Raw genomic sequence first — 20,976 nt, forward strand, 5'->3', positions numbered from 1 at the left:
GTGCTGTTGAATCTACTTTTTTGTTGAGTTATGTATTCTCAGTAAAAATGCTCAATGTGCAATAACAAGTTCTGGTAAATGCACAAAATAGGCGAGGTTTGCATATAAAGACATATAAAGTCAGGTTTTTCCCCTCCCCAACACTTTTTTCCCTCTATGCTCCTTTCCTCCTATCTTATAGCTAAATAAAGCATACTAAACTGCCAGTCTCAGTGTGGTGTATCAGTGGTCCAGTGTGTGTGGTGTGTAGAAACTTACTGTAGCCCAGAACAGTATTTCTTCAGTAGGAAGTTGGACAGCTCTTGAAGGATGGGCTGGCTGTGCAGTGCCACAAACTGCTCCCGGCAAACCTGGCAACCCAAGAGAGCACACCACACACAGTCACTCTACTGTACTCCCAACACTCAAGCAATCACTCTATTCAACACTGGCATTTGACTGTACTGGGAGTTCTAGAGTGATCTGGCAACCCGAGAGAGTCACTCACTCTGTCCTCATGATACAAGCAGAACCAACAACACTACTCAACACTCCAGCTTCATTGACACAGGACTCGAAGTCACACTGCTGACTTGAGTTATGCTAATGATCTCCATTGGGGTTGCTCCATTTGTCCTCTCCAGTCCCGTCGGTCTCCATTGTGTGACTGGGGAGATCTAAACTAGGTTGATGAAACGCTCACAATCCCTCAGAGGAAGGAGAGGAGACCGGTCACAGACCCTGATACTACATAGACAACAGGGGAGGACAGGAGGAGAGAAGGAGAAGAGGGGGTAGAGGTAGAAATGGAGGAGGAAATGGATAGGAGACTAGCTAGAGTGATTGGGGCCATTCATTTATGCTGCCAGGTCGGTGCCAATTTAATGCTTGCCTGAAGAAGAGAAATATGATAATATAAAATCCTATGTCATATGTTAAGGTGCGGACCAATATATTTAAAGTGCTGCCCCTAGCCTTTGTGTTCAATTGGCTATGTAATGAGGGAAGGGCACTTTGAGATTTAAACATGACAAGAAATAACCACACTGTGAAAAACCGCTTCAATGCTAATTATTGGAGATTGGATGAAGAAATAGCACTTTCCTTAACATAATTCACACAGAAATACCATTATGGTAATTTGGCCATTTTGGATCTCAACAGAGCGTCTCAATTTAGTGTTGTTGACACCTCGGGGCGTCTCAATTTAGTGTTGTTAACACCTCGGAGTCACGCTAAAAAGGACAGGCCAACACAGCCCTCTATACTCCATAATGGCCCTCTGTAACAGGATGCAACTCTGGGACATATGGTGCTGTCTGCTGCCAATAGCTGTAAAGCCATGTATTAACAGCCAGGCAGTCAGTGGTGTAAAGTAATTGACTCTGGCCACCAGGGAAGGCCTATATGGGGTATTATACTCTGGGTAGTTAGTTCAAGCCTTGAATGCTGATTGGCTGACAGCTGTGGTATATGAGACTGTATACCACGGGTATGACAAAACCTTTATTTTTACTGCTCTAATTACGTTGGTAACCAGTTTATAATAGCAATAAGGTAACTCGGGAGTTTGTGGTATTTGGCCAGTATACCAGGGCTAAGGGCTGTGTCCAGGCCCCCATCGTTGCTTCATGCGTAAGAACAGGCCTTAGCCGTGGTATATTGGCCATATACCACACCTCCTTGGGCCTTATTGCTTAAGTATACTACCCCACCCAGCCACAAGGAGCTGTGTGCTAAGGTCAAAGGAGGAATGAAGGTGATAGAAGAAAATGAAGATGACGTACTTTGTTCATGGTGTCGACTGTGATGGCGTGGGTCCAGAAGCAATCGTGGACGGAGACGAACGTCAGGCCGGCGCTGGAGAAGCACACAGAGGAAGAAAGAGAGAGACATGAGATATAGGGCTAGACGCGGTGGAAGGAAATCGTGGTGGAAATTGGACACCGTAACATGAGGTTAAACAGCCTGGGAGACATACTAAGACTTGAATCAATGTGACATAGTATGACAACGGTTTCTGGGTTCAAACAGAGATGGTTATTCAGATGGCTATCCCATGCAGAGTTCAGAGGGGTCATGAGAGCTGATACCGTCGCAGGCTAGAGCAGGGATGGGCAACTTTGATGGTGGTGGGGGCCACAAAAAACTCTGAACTCATCATGAGGGGCAGTGGCTCGAGGGTCTCCTTACCCACACATGCAGTCAGAGCCGGCCCTAGCCTTTTGGGGGCCCCAAGTGACATTTTGCCGGGCCCCAATTCTACACATTTTGCCGGGCCCCAATTCTACACATTTTGCCGGACCCCAATTCTACACATTTTGCCGGGCCCCAATTCTACACATTTTGCCGGGCCCCAATTCTACACATTTTGCCGGGCCCCAATTCTACACATTTTGCCGGGCCCCAATTCTACACATTTTGCCATGGGGCGTAGAGAAAATGTAGCAATTTTATAACTCATTTCTTGCAATTCTACACATTTTTCCATGGACCGGAAAGAAAAATGTGCAATTCTACAGCTTATTTCCTGCAACTCTACTCAGTTTGCCATAGGGTGCAGAAAAATCTGAGTGAGAGTGACTAAGAAAATTAATGAATGAATTAGTCCACGATTACTAAAAGTTTAGATAATTGAGTGAATGTCAGTGAGTGACAAGAGAAAAACTGCTGATGCACAACCACATTTTGGAAATAGGCCTATTCTACTTTTCTAACTCTCAACAGCAAGTTGAGACCTCCTTGGAAATGGATGCGGCCTGCCACCAGTTTCCCCATCCCTGTTGTAGAGTGTGGTGTGGGTCAGAGGTTATAGGTTAGGCCTTAGTGTACCTGTAGCAGTAGAGAGCAGTCAGCATCATGTGTGTGGAGTCCAGAGAATGGATGAAGTTAGGAGGGAAGGCATTCTTCTGTTTCACAGTGTCTGGTCTCCTGTGGATGAAAAACAGGACAGTTATTCACAACAGGAGAAGACACACACAGTCACACGCTAACTATGTTTCTCTCACACACCAACACATACCCCCCACTATGAAGTCCCTGATGATGCAAGGAACTGAAAAGCCAGTTTCCAAGTACATAAATCACTGATGGTAGATCAATATGAATTATGTATGAGTGACAAAGAAACAACAGAACAGATGTTCACGTGACAACGGCATCTCGCCAATAACAACTGCACTCTAAACTTCCAAATTCCTGTGCAAGCCTCCAGCTAATTGGGTGTTGGCGAGAAAAGAAAAACACATTGCAGTATTAGAAGCTGTTTTGGCAACTGTCATCCAACTGAAGGGTTGGAGAAATGTAAATGTGCATCGACCTCTGCTGAAAGTGAGCACTTTCCCAATCTGTATATGCACACATTATCCTCATTAGCCTGGGCCTTGACCTCCCAACCCACTGCTCCAGTGCACTTGTAATGAGGATGGAGTACAGGGGGATAATAGCTTGGGATGCACCCAGCAGCACAGACTAGACATAGGCATGCCAGCTATAAAGATGTCAACTCCACTCCCCTGTAACGCCGTTTGGCTGGGAACTGGCCAGAGTAATGGAGGAAATAGCCAAGCCTGTATCAGTGCTTAGGGGTAACTTCTACCTACTCTAAAAATCTATGCGATTGAAAACTATGCGGTTAACTTTGTCTCTATGGGGAATGGGATAGACTGGGAGTTTAGCTTCAAGCACTTTAGCAACAGTTAGTCAAGTCAAATCACATTTTATTGGTCACATACACATGGTTAGCAGATGTTAATGCGAGTGTAGTGAAATGATTGTGCTTCTAGTCCCGACAGTGCAGTAATATCTAACAAGTAATCTAACAAAAATGACTACCTTGTATACACACAAATGGGATGTACATAAGAATATGTACATATAAATACATGGATGAGCGATGGCCGTGCGGCATAGGAAAGATGCAGTAGATGCTATAGAATACAGTATATACATATGAGATTAGTAATGTAGGATATGTAAACATTATTAAAGTGCCGTTATTTAAAGTGACTAGTAATACCTTTATTAAATCAATTTATTAAAGTGGCCAGAGATTTGAGTCAGTATGTTGGCAGCAGCCACTATGTTAGTCATGACTGTTTAACAGTCTGATGGCCTTGAGATAGAAGCTGTTTTTCAGTCTCTCGGTCCCAGCTTTGATGCACCTGTACTGACCTCGCCTTCTGGATGATAGTGGGGTAAACAGGCAGTGGCTTGGGTGGTTATTGAACTTGATGATCTTTTTGGCCTTTCTGTGACATCGGGTGCTGTAGGTGTCCTGGAGGGCAGGTAGTTTGCCCCCGGTAAATGCTTTGTTCAGACCCCACTACCCTCTAGAGAGCCTTACAGTTGTGGACGGAGCAGTTGCCATACCAGGCGGTGATACAGCCCGACAGGATGCTCTCGATTGTGCATCTGTAAAAGTTTGTGAGAGTTTTAGGTGGCAAGAAATATTTCTTCAGCCTCCTGAGGTTGAAGAGGCACTGTTGCGCCTTCTTCACCACGCTGTCTGTGTGGGTGAACCATTTCAGTTTGTCCGTGATTTGTACGCCGAGGAACTTAAAACTTACTACCCTCTCCACTACTGTCCCATTGATGCGGATAGGGGGGTGCTCCCTCTGCCGTTTCCTGAAGTCCATGATCATCTCCTTTGTTTTGTTGACATTGAGTGAGAGGTTATTTTCCTGACACCACACTCCGAGGGCCCTCACCTCCTCCCTGTAGGCCGTCTCGTCACGGTTGGTAATCAAGCCTACCACTGTAGTGTCGTCTGCAAACTTGATGATTGAGTTGGAAGCTTGGATGGCCACGCAGTCATGGAAGAACAGGGAGTACAGGAGAGGGCTGAGAATGCACCCTTGTGGGGCCCAAGTGTTGAGGATCAGCGGGGTAGAGATGTTGTTTCCTACCCTCACCACCTGGGGGCGACCCATCAGAAAATCCAGGACCCAGTTGCAAAGGGTGGGGTTGAGATCCAGGGTCTCGAGCTTAATGATGAGTTTGGAGGGTACCATGGTGTTAAATGCTGTTCTGTAGTCAATGAACAGCATTCTTACATAGGTATTCCTCTTGTCCAGATGGGATAGGGCAGTGTCCAGTGTGATGGGGATTGCGTCGTCTGTGAACCTATTGGGGCAGTAAGCAAATTGAAGTGGGTCTAGGGTGTCAGGTAGGGTGAAGGTGAAATGGTCCATGACTAGTCTCTCAAAGCACTTCATAATGACAGAAGTGAGTGCTACGGGTGGATAGTCGTTTAGCTCAGTTACCTTAGCTTTCTTGGGGACAGGAACAATGGTGGCCATCTTGAAGCATGTGGCCACAGCAGACTGGGACAGGGATTGATTGAATATGTTCGTAAACACACCAGCCAGCTGGTCTGCGCATGCTCTGAGGATGCGGCTAGGGATGCTGTCTGGGCCGGCAGCCTTGCAAAGGTTAACATGTTTAAATGTTTTACTCACGTTGGCCGCGGAGAAGGAGAGCCCACAGGCTTTGGTAGTGGGCCGTGTCAGTGGCACAGCATTGTCCTCAAAGTGAGCAAAGAAGTTGTTTAATTTGTCTGGGAGCAGGACGTCGGTGTCCGCGACGGGGCTGGTTTTCTTTTTGTAATCTGTGATTGACTGTAGACCCTGTCACATACGTCTGGTTAGATGGTTAGAGGCCTGTAAGCACAGGAGAGCCAAAGCCAACCACACCACTTACTTACCCTAAACAGGAAACATTTTGTAAAGCCAGGACTTTTTTCATGTCCTGAATTTGTTTTAAATGCTATTTTAGGCTTAAGGGTTAGGTTTAGGGTTTGGGGTTAGGGATAAGTTTAGGGTTAAGGTTTAGCAGTTAGGAAAAATAGGATTTTGAATGGGAATACATTTTTGCTCCGCAAAAAGTCCTGAAAATTCACGAAAACAAAGCTGTGTGTATGTACACGAGTGAAAGCTGGGGAAATCAGCAGAGGAGGGAATGCTGAGCTCGGCTGTAACTGGCAGACTGTGAAATACGGATACTTTCTCTGGCAGAAATCTAAGTTGAGAGGAATAACTCTATAAGCAGCAGCATCCCTCTGCACGCGCGCGCACAAGCACACACACTTTAGTTTGAGATAAAGAGGAGGAAGCTTTTTGTTGTGTGTCGCCGTGCTCGTGTGTGGCGGTGAATGTCAGGTCAGACAGAAGGCTGTCAATCTGTCTCCTCTCTCTCAGTCAGTGCGGTATTTATGGTCTCTCTCGATGTCAGTGAGGTATTTATGGTCTCAGTCAGTGAGGTACTTATGGTCTCTTTCGATGTCAGTGAGGTATTTATGGTCTCTCTCGATGTCAGTGAGGTATTTATGGTCTGTCTCGATGTCAGTGAGGTATTTATGGTCTCAGTCAGTGAGGTATTTATGGTCTCAGTCAGTGAGGTATTTATGGTCTCAGTCAGTGAGGTACTTATGGTCTCTCTCGATGTCAGTGAGGTATTTATGGTCTCTCTCGATGTCAGTGAGGTATTTATGGTCTCTCTCGATGTCAGTGAGGTATTTATGGTCTGTCTCGATGTCAGTGAGGTATTTATGGTCTGTCTCGATGTCAGTGAGGTATTTATGGTCTGTCTCGATGTCAGTGAGGTATTTATGGTCTGTCTCGATGTCAGTGAGGTATTTATGGTCTCTCTCGATGTCAGTGAGGTATTTATGGTCTCTCTCGATGTCAGTGAGGTATTTATGGTCTCAGTCAGTGAGGTACTTATGGTCTCTCGATGTCAGTGAGGTATTTATGGTCTCTCTCGATGTCAGTGAGGTATTTATGGTCTCTCTCGATGTCAGTGAGGTATTTATGGTCTCTCTCGATGTCAGTGAGGTATTTATGGTCTGTCTCGATGTCAGTGAGGTATTTATGGTCTATCTCGATGTCAGTGAGGTATTTATGGTCTATCTCGATGTCAGTGAGGTATTTATGGTCTATCTCGATGTCAGTGAGGTATTTATGGTCTCTCTCGATGTCAGTGAGGTATTTATGGTCTCTCTCGATGTCAGCGGCAGACCTCAGAGTAATGGGGAGACTGTCACAAGGCATAGGCCTCACCCCACTGAGGGATCAGACAGTAGGCTACAGACAGCAGCAATTAAAGGGGAGCTCTGCCCCAGTCACGAGCTGGATGAAATAGTCACAAAACATGTGTGGCTGTCAGTCAGCATGGACATTGTGAAGAACGGAGTATGAAATTAACTTTTTATTTTAAAGTTAGAAATGACCCATATGCATTTTTCCAATCTTAGTGATACAGCTCTAGTGTTTTGTGTTAAAGTGTAGGCACTCACTCAAAGATTTACACTAACTAGCCCAACTAGGCCTAGTTCCCTATGTTGCAGAGGAATATGTATAGGCTACTTAAAAAAAAGTTTCAAACCAAATACCCAACAAACAACAACCACGGTGTATTAACCTCCAGCTCTACCTCTGATACTAATCACACATTCAATGGCCCTTTTACAGAAATCATTCAGCGGTGACATTTTAGCCCAAATGCCACCCTACCCAGGGCTATCAGTGGCCTGTCTGTCCGTCCGTCTGTCCATCTGGTGCAGATGGCCCCATTGTTTTGAACATATCTTTCCTTTTCAAGTTCAAAAAGTTCACATATACATTGTAAAACATGTCAAGGATCGTTCACATCATGCTCTATGTTTTTGGAAGAGAAAGAGACAGAGGGAAAGAGAGAAATAAAGTAATTTCTTACAAACTTTCCCTAAAAAGGACAAAAATACTGTAAGTAATACAAATAATAATTACAGCAGTTTACCTCAATGTCATTGAATAGAATTAACACACACATTCCTGTTTTTGTCTATACAGTTATTTGGCAGGGTACAATATGTCTTTAGTCGCATCCCGGCTGTTATAATTGACATTACATACACATTTTTCAGTCTCTGAGTCCTTTGACTTACAGTTGGCGGCTGTGGTTTGAGCCAAATTGGCCGTAGTCATTTTCTGTCCAGTCACTAACAGTTCCCTTAACATGTACATCTGGTTTTTATCACTCAGGTTACAAGGTACTGCTCCCAATACAATGAAAAGTGATTCCAATGGTAACTAAAAGTCTAGGAGTGTCTTCACTAGTGCATTTGTGACTACTTTCACAAATTCTCTGCCATGATTGATCTTCCACCACCAAATTCATCTCTAGTTTCCATTTTCCTTTCACATCCTGTGTGTGAAACCATTTATATAACTGAGACACATATTTTTGGGCTATTTGACCTTCCAATATGTTTATGAAATTTTGCTCGACACTGAATGCCGATTTTTTTATGACCTCCCATTTCTTGTGTGTCATTAGGTTGTGTCTTATCTGGAAGTACCTAAACATGTCATTTGCAGGTAGACCATATTTGGTTTGGAGCGGAGTAAAAGATTTGTGAACATTCACTTCAAAAAGCTGGTTAATTGACCCTTCGCTAAGCCCCACCCCCCTTGGTTATTTTTGCAACCTTCGACAGCATTTTCCCAGGAAGCCCAATTCTCCATTCATCCACTGGCGAAATCCCCTCACAATGATCTCAAACTGTGTTTCTAATACACAATGAAATTAAACAGACTACCCCTTTCTAATCAGGAAACTCTTGGGTATGTTGTGGTGGATTGTTGCTTCACGGGAAAGGGAACCTGGTAAAATGATGTTTGTAGTATAGCTAGCCACTGAATGGCTCTGAATTCACTGTCAGCATGCAGTGAAAGCTATAAATATATTTGGAGCAAACTAGCTAGCAAGTCCTCTAAAATCATACCCTGATGTTGACAGCAGATGGGAGTTTTACTCATAACATTGCTAACTTAGCTAGCTAACACACAGTGCCGGTCAAACGTTTGGACACACCTACTCATTTTCTACATTATAGAATAATTGTGAAGATATCAAAACTATGAAATAACACGTATGGAATCATGTAGTAAACAAATCAAATTATATTTTATATTTGAGATTCTTCAAAGTAGCCACCCGTTGCCTTGATGACAGCTTTGCACATTCTTGGCATTCTCTCAACCAGCTTCATCAGGAATGCTTTTCCAACAGTCTTGGAGTTCAAATAGCCCTTACAAAGCTGTCATCAAGGCAAAGGGTGGCTACTTTGAAGACTCAAGTATAAATATATACCGTACCAGTCAAAAGTTGACACCTACACCTTTTCTTTATTTTTATTATTTTCTAAATTGTAGATCATACCCTAATTGAAATGCCAAGAGTGTGTAAAGCTGTCAACATGGCGAAGGGTGGCTACTTTGAAGAAACTCAAATATAAAATACATTTTTATTTGTTTAACACTTTTTTGGTTACTACATGATTCCATATGTGTTATTTCATAGTTTTGATGTCTTCACTATTATTCTACAATGTAGAAAATAATAAAATAAAGAAAAAATCTTGAATGAGTAGTTGTGTCCAAACTTATGACTGGTACTGTACATTTTGAGAACATACATTTTATTGAGTGGCTAGCAAGCTATTTAGTATTAGCAACGTTTGTTGGTCAATGATAATGAGAGCTAGCTAAGCAGCGGAGTTAGAAAACAATGTAACAAAAGTATAATTTTGTATTCGAAAAATACTTCAACAGGCTATGCATTTCAGGAATCACAAGGACAAGTACTTCTGGTACACGGTTAAATTATTTATCAATTTAAACATGTTTTTTTGGACGAAAACTCTCCGTTTTTGCCATAGCCCTCATTGGCTTTCATGCAATATAAACGTGAGCTTTTCCGAGGTGTTGGACTTGATGTCCGTTGCTATCCAGTTGCTGCTGTTGGTTCCCCAGAATTCTGGGGCTAACCAAAGGGTCAATTGTGATCAACCCTTTCTGCCATTATGGACGGCTGTCCATACCTTAAGAGTGTATCTTTTACATTCAGTCTTCAATCTAACTTTCCTCCAATGTAATGGGCCTAAAAACGGTAAGGAAGGAAGGGGTATTCTCGGAAATGAATTGTGAGTTGTAGCCATTCACTCTAACCCTGGATATAGGGTTGGGGATCCATACTCTAATCCTTAATAACCAATGGAATGAATCCCATTCTCAAAAGTGTTTGTTCTAGGTAGAACTAATCAACAGTATGAAATGCATTCTCCGCATCTAGGCTGAGAAACAAGGCTGTTGCATAGAAGCATCGCTGTTTGTTGTCTACCCTTAGCCAGTGACTGAATGTTTAATACCCTCCTAATATTGTTAGTAATTTGTCTGCCAAGTATAAAACCTGTCTTAACCGGGTTAATCAGTTTCCCTACTGTATATGTTTCTGAATTCTCTTAGTAAATTTCGGGTCCGTGGGGAGAAGACTAATATGCCTGAATGAGCTACACTGGGAAGGATCTTTAGCTTCCTTGTGGATTACTGTTATGATTGACCATGTTTTGGGTGGGTCTTCCTTTGATAATGCATAGTTATATACTCTGCACAAAACCAGGGTAATATCCTCAATGAAGGTCTTCACCTCAGTATCCATCTGTCCCCTGGTGATTTATTATTTTGCAATCTCTTGATGGCTTACTCAACCTCGTTCTCTAGAACTTCTCTATTTCATCTTCCTGTGATCATTTTGTGAGATTTAGGTTAGACAAGAGGGTTCAAATGTTTTCTTGTTTATGGTCTTGTTCTGCTGAATCATTTAAGGTCTTTATAATACGCTGCAAACACCTCCGCAATGTCACTTGGTTTTGAGACTTCTGCTTTAGAGAAGGGATTCATTATTTTATGGACTACTCTGCTAGCCTGGGCTTTTCTTAGCTGGAAGGCTAACAACCAGCTGTCTCTATTACCCATCTCATAATATCTTTGATTAGTAAATCTAAATGTCCCTTCTGTTTTGTAAGTCAATAACATTCATGTTGACATTCATTCAACTTATGCAATGTATCATCTTGCCTTGTTTTTTATGTTCTCGTTCAAGTCTCTTTAAACTATCCTCCAAACGCTGCTGTTTTTCAATACACTGCTTCTTTCATTTGGCAGACAAAGCAATTATCTTATCTCTTAATACCGCCTTTGCCCCTTCCCACAAAATGGATTGATGATACATCATTATTAAAACGAAGAAGTAATCTTTCAAATGTTCATTGTAACTCTTGCTTTAATATGTTAATACAATATGTTATGTCAATATGGAGACAAAATGTAAAGTGCTTCTCCATTCCTAGATGTATCTTTAGACATACTTGACTGGGGTCCGATATAGTTTTCAACGCTGCATTCCTTTACTTTATGTAAATACTGCTTGGATATACAAAATAAGTATATTCTGGAGTAGCTGCCATGACCCTTTGAGAAAAAATGTGTATTTTATTCTGGAATGCTTTGAACGCCAAGTATCAATAAGCCCCCCAGTTCATTCATCATGGCAGCCAGGGCTTTAGATTTCTTAGAATGTGGACTGTGCTCAGCAGGAAGTCGGTCAAGCTTGTAATTCTGTATGCAATTAAAAGTCCCCGCCAATAATAACCATCCCTTTTGCATTGTCCACGATTACAGTTGCGATATCTTTAAAGAACCCTGGGCAGTCCTCATTTTGATGCATTCAAGTTCAGAATAGTAATTTATGTCCCCACTACCCTCATCTACCCTGATTATCCCTCAACACTTTATTCTTGGCAAAGCACATAGATCTATTAAATAAGATTGCAACACCTCTTTTTTCCCCACCATGAAAAGATGCACAAAATACTTGATCTACCCATTCTCTTCTTCATTTTTTAGTTAATTATTTGTTAAATGGGTCTCCTTGAAATGTTCTACTGAACATTTATATTATAACTAATACAATAAACTAGTCGTTTAATCTGTTGTTTTGCGTTGATACATAACTCCCTCCTCAACTTGTACTCCCCTCCCTCATCATATAAATCCATTTTAAAAAGTAATGTCTGTGAAGTGCAGAAACTCACTCCTAAGCTCAATATGATGGTCAATGATAAATGGAACATAGAACATAACCAAACAAAATCACCCCCCCCCCCCCCAAAAAAAACTGGTTCTCTCAAATAAAGTCATGTTATTGATTATCTGAAATAAAATACACCATCCCCCCTTCGACATACAGTGGGGCAAAAAAGTATTTAGTCAGCCACCAATTGTGCAAGTTCTTTTCATCATAGGTACACTTCAACTATGACAGACAAAATGAGAAAAAAAATCCAGAAAATCACATTGTAGGATTTTTAATGAATTTATTTGCAAATTATGGTGGAAAATAAGTATTTGGTCACCTACAAACAAGCAAGATTTCTGGCTCTCACAGACCTGTAACTTCTTCTTTAAGAGGCTCCTCTGTCCTCCACTCGTTACCTGTATTAATTGCACTTGTTTGAACTTATCAGTATAAAAGACACCTGTCCACAATCTCAAACAGTCACACTCCAAACTCCACTATGGCCTCTCACATCTTTTTAAGTGGGAGAACTTGCACAATTGGTGGCTGACTAAATACTTTTTTGCCCCACTGTATGTCCAGAGAGCTGTGCCTTTCCTGTCTGTCTGGAGTAAACACAGTCTGTGTGGATGCCATGATCCAAAAGAGTCAAATCCCCATCCTAGGAAGTTGCTGCTCAAACCCGGACTCCCACCACCCCACACACGACCCATTGAACTTATTATCAGTTTTAAATAAAAGTTTTAGACTTGCTAACATACTATATATGTATACTATCTGTCGACAAAGTCATACAATAATTAAACCAAATAAAGTGGCCTACATCTACATAGCAAATCAATGTGTTCATTACCTCAGTGTAAACACATATTGTAATGTGGGGCAATACATTTCAAACGTCTTCCTGGATGAATGTCTTCAGATCCATATCTGACAGCACTATTCTGTCCCTGCCTCCTGCACCTGCCATCGGTCTCTCTCGAAATCTCTCTCCAGACGGTTTCTTTCTTCCATCCGTACCGTGATTCCCAGCTCCCTCAGGGTCAGGATTGCATCCATCAAAAGTGCTGAAGGTCTTCGTGCCTGAGTTTTAGTGTCATCCTCAGTTGGGCTGGGTATGGGCACTTCGCTTTTATGTTGTTCCCTCTCAGCTGTTTGATCACTTCTCGGACTCACATCCTTTTCTTCTGTAGGTCTGGGGAATAATCATGGTCAAAGTAGATTGTTTTCTCCTGAAATGTAACTTGCCTCTGCTCCCAGGCCTGGTGTAGAATAGTTTCTTTGACAGTAAAGTCCAGAAACCGCACTATAATGGACTTTGCCGGTGCTTCTGTATCTCTCAGCTTCGTAACCAGAGCCCTCACAAAGCTCATCATATCATTTATTTCAACGCATTCTGCTACCTGGTAGATCCGAATATTGTTACACCTCAGCATATCTTCCAAGTCGTCACACACCGTGGCTCTGTCCTCATCGGTCTCCTCTGGAATCTTTTGAACTGTCGTTATTTGTTGTTGTATCTACTTGACAAAGTCATTATTCAACTTTTCCTGCCACTTTGTTCAATATTTGCCACTCTTAATATATAGTACTACAGTAGTTAGCTAGTTTTCCATTTGGGTCACAGCTGCGTCTTCAAGCTGTTTTCCCGTTCACGACGTCACCGGAAACTCCCTTTAGTCCACTGTTAATACAATCCCAAAATGTTTTGCATGTCAGCAGTCAAGTTAAGATATAGGATTTTCAAGACGCATAGTGTCACTGGCCACATCATCCTGATGATGTGCTTGCTGTCGCTGAACGGATCAGGATGTGACCAATCAAAAGTGGTAAACATGTCTTGTATACTGTTTTTATACAGGGTGTACGTCAAAGTCTCTAAAGCAAGTTGGAGATGAGTGGAGAGAAAAAAAGTGAGCCCTGAGAAGATACCGATGGATGACAGGGTTGGGGTCGATTCCATCTAAATTCCAGTCAAGTCAGGAATGTAACAACTTTCCCCTATGGAGAAATCCCATGTCCAATGCAACTGACAGGAATATAAACTGAATTGATCCCAACTCTGGTAGTGTTAGAAGGGTCTGGAGGAGAGGAACTTACTCTTTAGAGTCGTGGGTGATCTGGAAACTCAGGTACTGGATGGTGGCCTTCAGCTGCAGGAGACATGGGGGGGGGGGGGGGGGACATGAATGAGTCAGGTAGGTTTGATGATGTCATTTCGGTCAATGAAATGGTGGAGGTTGGGAGAGGGGACTGGATTAGTATTAGACATTCTGTAAACACACACAAAGCAAACAGGGTAAACTTCTAACACCCAAAGCAGTCCTTCTGTTTGACATTTCTAACACATTGATGGAAAATCAAACGAATGTGGAATCCATTCTTATTGAAAGCCTCTGATTGACCTACAAGTGCTACCCATTGATTCCCAGCCCACCTGCCACAGAAATGACAATAGAACACAAGACATTAATGACTGGTAAAACCTGACTTGAGCCAACATACAAGCGTACTGTGACATGCTAACAAACAGTAATTGTCTCCTAGGACAGTAGCTTCCAACCTGTGAGTCAATTATAATAAATCAAAAAAGGGATCAAAATATCAATCGTCTTCCAAAAATAATAACAGTTGGGAGCATCTAGATGTTAGAAACTGTCAAACAAAAATCCATCTGTAATAATAGGCATTTCATGTGTTACATTCACTGATAGAATTGACTAAGATATTTTATGTAAAAAATGGTGGTCCTCAAGAGCTTTTGACAGTTATTTGGTGGTCCCCGGAAAGGAACAGGTTGGGAACCGTAGTCCTAGAAATAAACCTGACTAGTGCTCAAGTCTCAACAACAGCTACTGACAGAGCAGACACACTAACTACTATAGGTTCTGCCACAGAAGAGAGTTTGGCCAGGCTGAGGTGAATAATGGAGCCCATCATTTTGGCCCTGTAAGAGCTGTAAGGGAAGCCATTTTGTCAAGAATGTGAGTGACTGCTCTCCACATTGGCCCTATCACTGTCACGCCCCTGAGTGCCTCAATCACACATTACAGCTCAGATTAGTTCCTCCCTGTCTCACACACACACACACACACACACACACACACACACACACACACACACACACACACAGAGAGAGAGAGAGAGCAGTAGAGGAGAGAGGTTCCCTGCTCAAGGTGACACTGCATTGAGCCGGGACAGAGAGAAGACAGAGAAACATGAGAGAGACAAGCAGCACACAGCTGAGAGGGACATCTGAAGTGCTGAGGATAGCTTGAGAGCTGGAGCTTGGGTGGAGTGTGTGTGCTGGCCATGAGGTAAATTGAGATGCAGTCCTGTGGGTGGTCATCAATCATTATGATTTATGAATCTATTAGACCCCATTAATAGAATAACCACTTAATGTAGGAGAGATGAGAGAAAGAAAGAGAGTGAGAGGGGGGGTCAGAAAAAGAGAGAGAGAATGACATAGAGTGTGAGAGAATTAGGGGTGAGAGAGACAAGGAGAGTGAAGAGACACCTTGCTCACTCACCTCGCTCATTAGTTATTCTGCCCTGCAATTCCTCTACAGGAGAGCTTCCAAAGGGGTGCACGTTTTAGTTTGTGTTTTCGCTCTAGCACTACACACCTGATTCAAATAATCAACTCATCGAGCCTTTGGACCTGGGTCAGAGTGGAATCAGGTGTGTAGAGCTAGGGCCCTCCTTCGGGTCCCAGGAGCAGGATTAAAAAACACTGCTCTACAGAGACAGTAGAAATAAAGAACAGAACAGTCTTTTATACTCAGGTTGAAGGTGAAGCGAAGTGATAAGACTAGCTGTGAATGGGAACCTCTACCCAAACAGGCTCTCTACGATAATAGAGTACCCTGATATAGACATAAATGGACATAACTTGAAAGGATCAGTTCAGGCCTGGGGAACTCCAGTCCTTGGTGACACACTTTTGCCCCAGCTAACACATCTGACTTGAATAAACCACTAATCATGATCTTTAGTTTAGAATGCAATTACTTTAAATCAGCTGTGTTTGCTAGGGACGGGGGAAAAGTATGACAGCACTCCAGCCTCCGAGGACTGGAGTTGCCCATCCCTGGATCAGGTCATCATCATTGTAGCAGTATATCTCCTTCATCTAAGAAAGACCTTAGTTATGGGTCAAAATGATGCCCATCTATGAAAATCTAATTTTGGGAGCTCGGAATCAAATAGGATTCACTGCTTGCACTCCTACATCTAGCCATACCAAGGCAGCCAGGGCAGTCCTCCCACTGATACACCCTGGCAGTAAGCTTGTGTGATGAAAACATCTATCAACAACCAGATAAGACTGGCTTCAGACAGCAGACACGACTGCACATCATAGCACACATTACATGAACACGGCTGGTTCTGGAAAATAATGAATGTCTGTCTGCCCGCCACAAGTGAAGAGAACCATTCATTCGTCTGGAACTCCTGACTAACTGAAAGCTCTCCAAATGAAGTGCTCTCACTGACACTGGTTCACTTAAAAGTAAATCATCAAAAGCACTGAGAACACTTAAAGACATGCTCCGGAACTTTGGCGACTAAGTATTTTTAAATCTCCCGCTTTGGGCTAAATGTGTCAATGTGTAGTTCATACAAACATCATTTTTTGTAGAATTACTGTCTTACCTAAATTAGCCACAAAATCCCTAGTTTGAAAACAGTTTTTCTGGAAGATGGGCTGCGCCACTTTCCCTACATTTCCCCCCACATGGGGCAGCCCCCTAGAAATTCAAGTTCTAGCCAATAAGCTTCAGTCCCTTGCCATTTGAGTGACAGCTAGCAAGTTGAACACACAGCAGAGCGAGAGAAAGAGCAATGACGTGGTGCACATATGTGACTTAGTACGCACATTTCTGGGACCAGTTTTGGCTCGTGACCTCTACTTTCAGAACTACTGGATAAAAATAATACAAAAGGTGAGTTGGGAATCTCTTTAGAACAATTAAATCCATCATCCAGACTGTAGTGTCTCTAACTGAATGTGGTTAATTCATGCTTCCAGTTTAGAACCGGGGGAGAAAAGTGTCTGCAACTGCTTTCATGAATGGAAATGTGCTGCAAAAGCCTGTGTCCTATTCATTAGTGGAACCCGTAGTGAGAAACATTTTGCAACAGAAAATAAGCATTTGTTATTGGACAGGTTCAGATAGTGCCATCCTGTTTCTACCCGTTTTCTTCCATTTTGTGCCTAATGAAGGCAACCGTGGTCAGTTCTTTATGCTAGATTAAAAATAGATAAATCAGGAATTAGGACTTCTGGACATAAATCCAATCCCACAGTGACAAGCCTTCATGCAGGGTAGCAGCTCTCTTGATTTACCCAGCAAGCTGCCTCCTCTCCTGTCAATGGCTCCAGGGCACATTGATTTATTACAGAAACAACCAAACAGGTTGAAAATAGACACATACAGACACACAGGGCGATACATTCCCATCAGCATGTGCCATGTAGTGCGATCTCATCCATCAGCCCTCTAGGAGGAGTTGAAGGAAAGATGTGTCTATCACTGTGGCAGAAAGTCCTTCCGATCTCCACATGTCCTCAGGGATACATTTAGGGAGAAAGGAAGAGGTAATGATGGAAGGATCTGGGGTTAACTCAACACACTACTCTATTGTACGTAAGGGCAGCAGGTAGCCTAGCGGTTAGAGCGTTTGGCTAGTAACCAAAATGTTGCTGTTTCGATTCCCCGAACCAACTAGGTGAAAAATCTGCCGATGTGCCCTTGAGCAAGTCACTTAAACCTAATTGCTCCTGTAACTTACTTAAAATGTCAAATGTATCTTCCATATCCTTATTGAGTTTGCATAAAATGGGAATTAAAGGTAGGCGAGGCGAAATTACGCTGCTACGATTAGAGCTGCAGTTATTGAAATGCAAGACATCACACTCGCAAATCAAATCGGATTTGTCACATGCGCCGAATACAACTTGTGTAGACTTGAAATGCTTGCTTACGAGCCCATCCCAACGATGCAGAGTTTAAGAATAACAATTGTAACAAGAGAAATAAAATAAAATACACAAGAATGAAGCTATATACAGGGACTACCAGTACCAGATCAATGTGCAGAGGTATTTGAGGTAGATATGTACATAAAGGCAGGGTAAAGTGATTATGCATCAGGATAGATAATAATAGGTGTAAAATAAAGAACAGAATAGAAGCAGCAAATGTTGAGTGTAAAAGTGTGTGTGTGTATGTTTGTGTTGTGAATGTGTGGGAGTATCAATGTAGTGTGAGTGTGTATACAGTACATTTGGAAAGAATTCAGACTCCTTGACTTTTTCCACATTTTGTTACATTACAGCCTTATTCTAGAAAGGATACAATTGTTTTTTCCCCTCATCAATCTACACACAATACCCCATAATGACAAAGTGAAAACAGGTTAATAGAAATTTTTGCACATTTATTAAAAATAAAAAACAAATACCTTTACTCATAAGTATTCCGACCCTTTGCTATGAGACTCGAAATTGCGCTCAGGCGCATCCTGTTTCCATTGATCATCTACAACTTGGAGTCCACCTGTGGTAAATTCAATTGATTGGACATGATTTGGAAAGGCACACACCTGTCTGTATAAGGTCCCACAGTTGACAGTGCATATCAGAGCAAAAAACAAGCGGTCGAAGGAATTGTCCGTAGAGCTCTGAGACAGGATTTTGTTGAGGCACTGATCTGGGGAAGGGTACCAAAACATTTCTGCAGCATTGAAGATCCCCAAGAACACAGTGGCCTCCATCATTCTTAAATGGAAAAAGTTTGGAACCACCAACTCTTCCTAGAGATGGCTGCCCGGCCAAACTGAGCAATCGGGAGAGAAGGTCCTTGGGTCAGGGAGGTGACCAAGAACCCGATGGTCACTCTGACAGAGCTTCAGGTTTTCTCTGTGGAGATGGGAGAACCTTCCAGAAGGACAACCATCTCTGCAGCACTCCATCAATCAGGCCTTTATGGTAGAGTGGCCAGATATAAGCCACTCCTCAGAAAAAGGCACATGACAGCCCGCTTGGAGTTTGGCAAAAGGCACCTAAAGAAACAAGATTCTCTGGTCTGATGAACCCAAGATTGAACTCTTTGGCCTGAATGCCAAGCGTCACATCTAGAGGAAACCTGGCACCATCCCTACGGTGAAGCATGGTGGTGGCAGCATCATGCTGCGGGGATGTTTTTTTTTGTTTGGATTGAGGGAAATGAACGAAGCAAGGTACAGAGAGATTGTTGATGAAAACCTTCTCCAGGACACTCAGGACCTCAGACCGGGGCTAAGGTTCCCCTTCCAACAGGACAACGACCCTAAGTATACAGCCAAGACAACGCAGGAGTGGCTTTGGGGACAAGTCTCTGAATGTCCTTGAGTGTCCCAGCCAGAGCCCGGACTTGAACCCGATTGAACATCTGTGGAGAGACCTGAAAATAACAGTGCTGCGACGCTCCACATCCAACCTGACAGAGATTGAGAGGATCTGCAGAGAAGAATGGGAGAAACTCTCCAAATAAGGTGTGCCAAGCTTTTAGCGTCATACCCAAGAAGACTTGAGGCTGTAATCGCTGCCAAAAGTGCTTCAACAAAGTACTAAGTTAAGGTTCTGAATACCTACCTAAATGTAATATTTCCATTTTTTCTGTGTAATACATTTTCAAAAATGTCTAAAACCCTCTTTTTTTGGCTTTGTCATTTTGGGGAATTGTGTGTAGATTTAAAAATATATATATATTTTAGAATAAGGCTGTAACGTAAGAAAATGTGGAAAAGTCAAGGGGTATGAATACTTTCCAAATGCACTGTCTATATAGTCTAGTGTATGTGCAAGATAGAGTCAGTGCAGATAGTCAGTTAATGGTACCCAAACTACTAAGCAGTCTGGCTATTTCGCAGGCTTGTGGGAAGAAGAGGTCTCAGAGCCTGTTGGTACGAGAGACGATGCTCCGGTAAGATTTGCTCACATCGGCCACAGACAGTGAGATCACACAGTCATCCGGAAAAACATGGGCTTTCACGCAAGGCACAGTGTGATATTTAGCTCGTTTGGGACTTCTGCATCGGTGGGTAACTCACGGCTTGGTTTCCCTTTGTAATCCGTTATCGTGTGCAATCCCTGCCACACATAATATTGCAGCTTTTCAAGTCTCTCTGATAGGAGACTCTCGAACAAAGCTATTCTTGAGTGACTGAACATTTGCCAATAGAACGCTGAGGAGTGACGTTCAGTTCCCTTCGCCACAATTTGACCAGGATTCCATCTCGCCGGTGGCGTTTTGGTAGCTTATGAAACAAAGGAATAGGGTTGAACAGTGGAATAGCTGAGTCGTGGAACAGTGAAACAGCTGTCGATCTGATGTCCAGAAGTACTTGGTGGTCATTATGTGATGATAGTATGAATTTTCTGTACAAAACAAATCAACATAAACACGATAAAAGTCACTAAATAACAAAGTTGGGTTGGAGCTCGTAAGATGTCGCCCTTCTCTGTTGCCGCGCAATATCTGCGCTTGTGCACGGTTCGCTTCATGCTCATAGTGTGGAAGCCACGGGACCAAAACAGCAGAGAAGTTGAGCCTCGTGTTGTTTACTTTCTGCATATATGTCATATCGATGAGTCTACCTTTAAAACCTTGATCACTGTAATTTTCCCTAGGAATGGATCTGCAATATATCTTTGCAGAGAGAGTTTTTAATTTATGTCTTGATTTGTACACTATACCCACATCATTATATCTGCAACAGTTTTGCCAGCCTAGCCCAATCCTTAGTTTATGATGAATTTGCCCTTGATACAGTGCAACATTCTCTCCATGGAGAATAGTCCCAAATCACCTGAGAGTTACTCTATCAGACAGCACTAGATAAAACAGTCATAAGTATCAGTGATGAAGCAGCATTGTGCCGGAAGTGGGAGGATTCCCATCACATTACGACTCTGTTGTGGCAGTTCCTACCACAACCATCATCAGTCCATGTCTAGCCCAGCCCTGCCTCCAGCCCAATGAGCCAACCACTCTACGCTAACCTGAGCATTCCTGGCCCGTCTATCTCAGGCCAACTCTCTACCACGCT

General features: G+C 42.7%; 1 protein-coding gene across 3 annotated transcripts in view; it reads right to left on the bottom strand.

The window, feature by feature from the left end:
* The window catches only part of LOC115108290 (DNA-directed RNA polymerase, mitochondrial-like), a 93,770-nt gene that overhangs the window by 4,861 nt on the left and 67,933 nt on the right, over positions 1-20,976 (bottom strand). For 2 of the 3 annotated variants that reach the window (XM_029632443.2, XM_029632442.2), the window contains 4 exons: positions 13,978-14,030; positions 2,812-2,910; positions 1,767-1,839; positions 259-350 (listed from right to left, as the gene is read on the bottom strand). In XM_029632443.2, coding sequence (XP_029488303.1) covers positions 259-350; positions 1,767-1,839; positions 2,812-2,910; positions 13,978-14,030 — 317 coding nt within the window. Of the gene's footprint in view, positions 1-258; positions 351-1,766; positions 1,840-2,811; positions 2,911-13,977; positions 14,031-20,976 lie in introns of those variants that run through there. The other variant, XR_010460923.1, reaches the window with a different exon arrangement.

This window comes from Oncorhynchus nerka, linkage group LG24 (genome assembly GCF_034236695.1).
Source record: "Oncorhynchus nerka isolate Pitt River linkage group LG24, Oner_Uvic_2.0, whole genome shotgun sequence".
NCBI lineage: Eukaryota > Metazoa > Chordata > Actinopteri > Salmoniformes > Salmonidae > Oncorhynchus > Oncorhynchus nerka.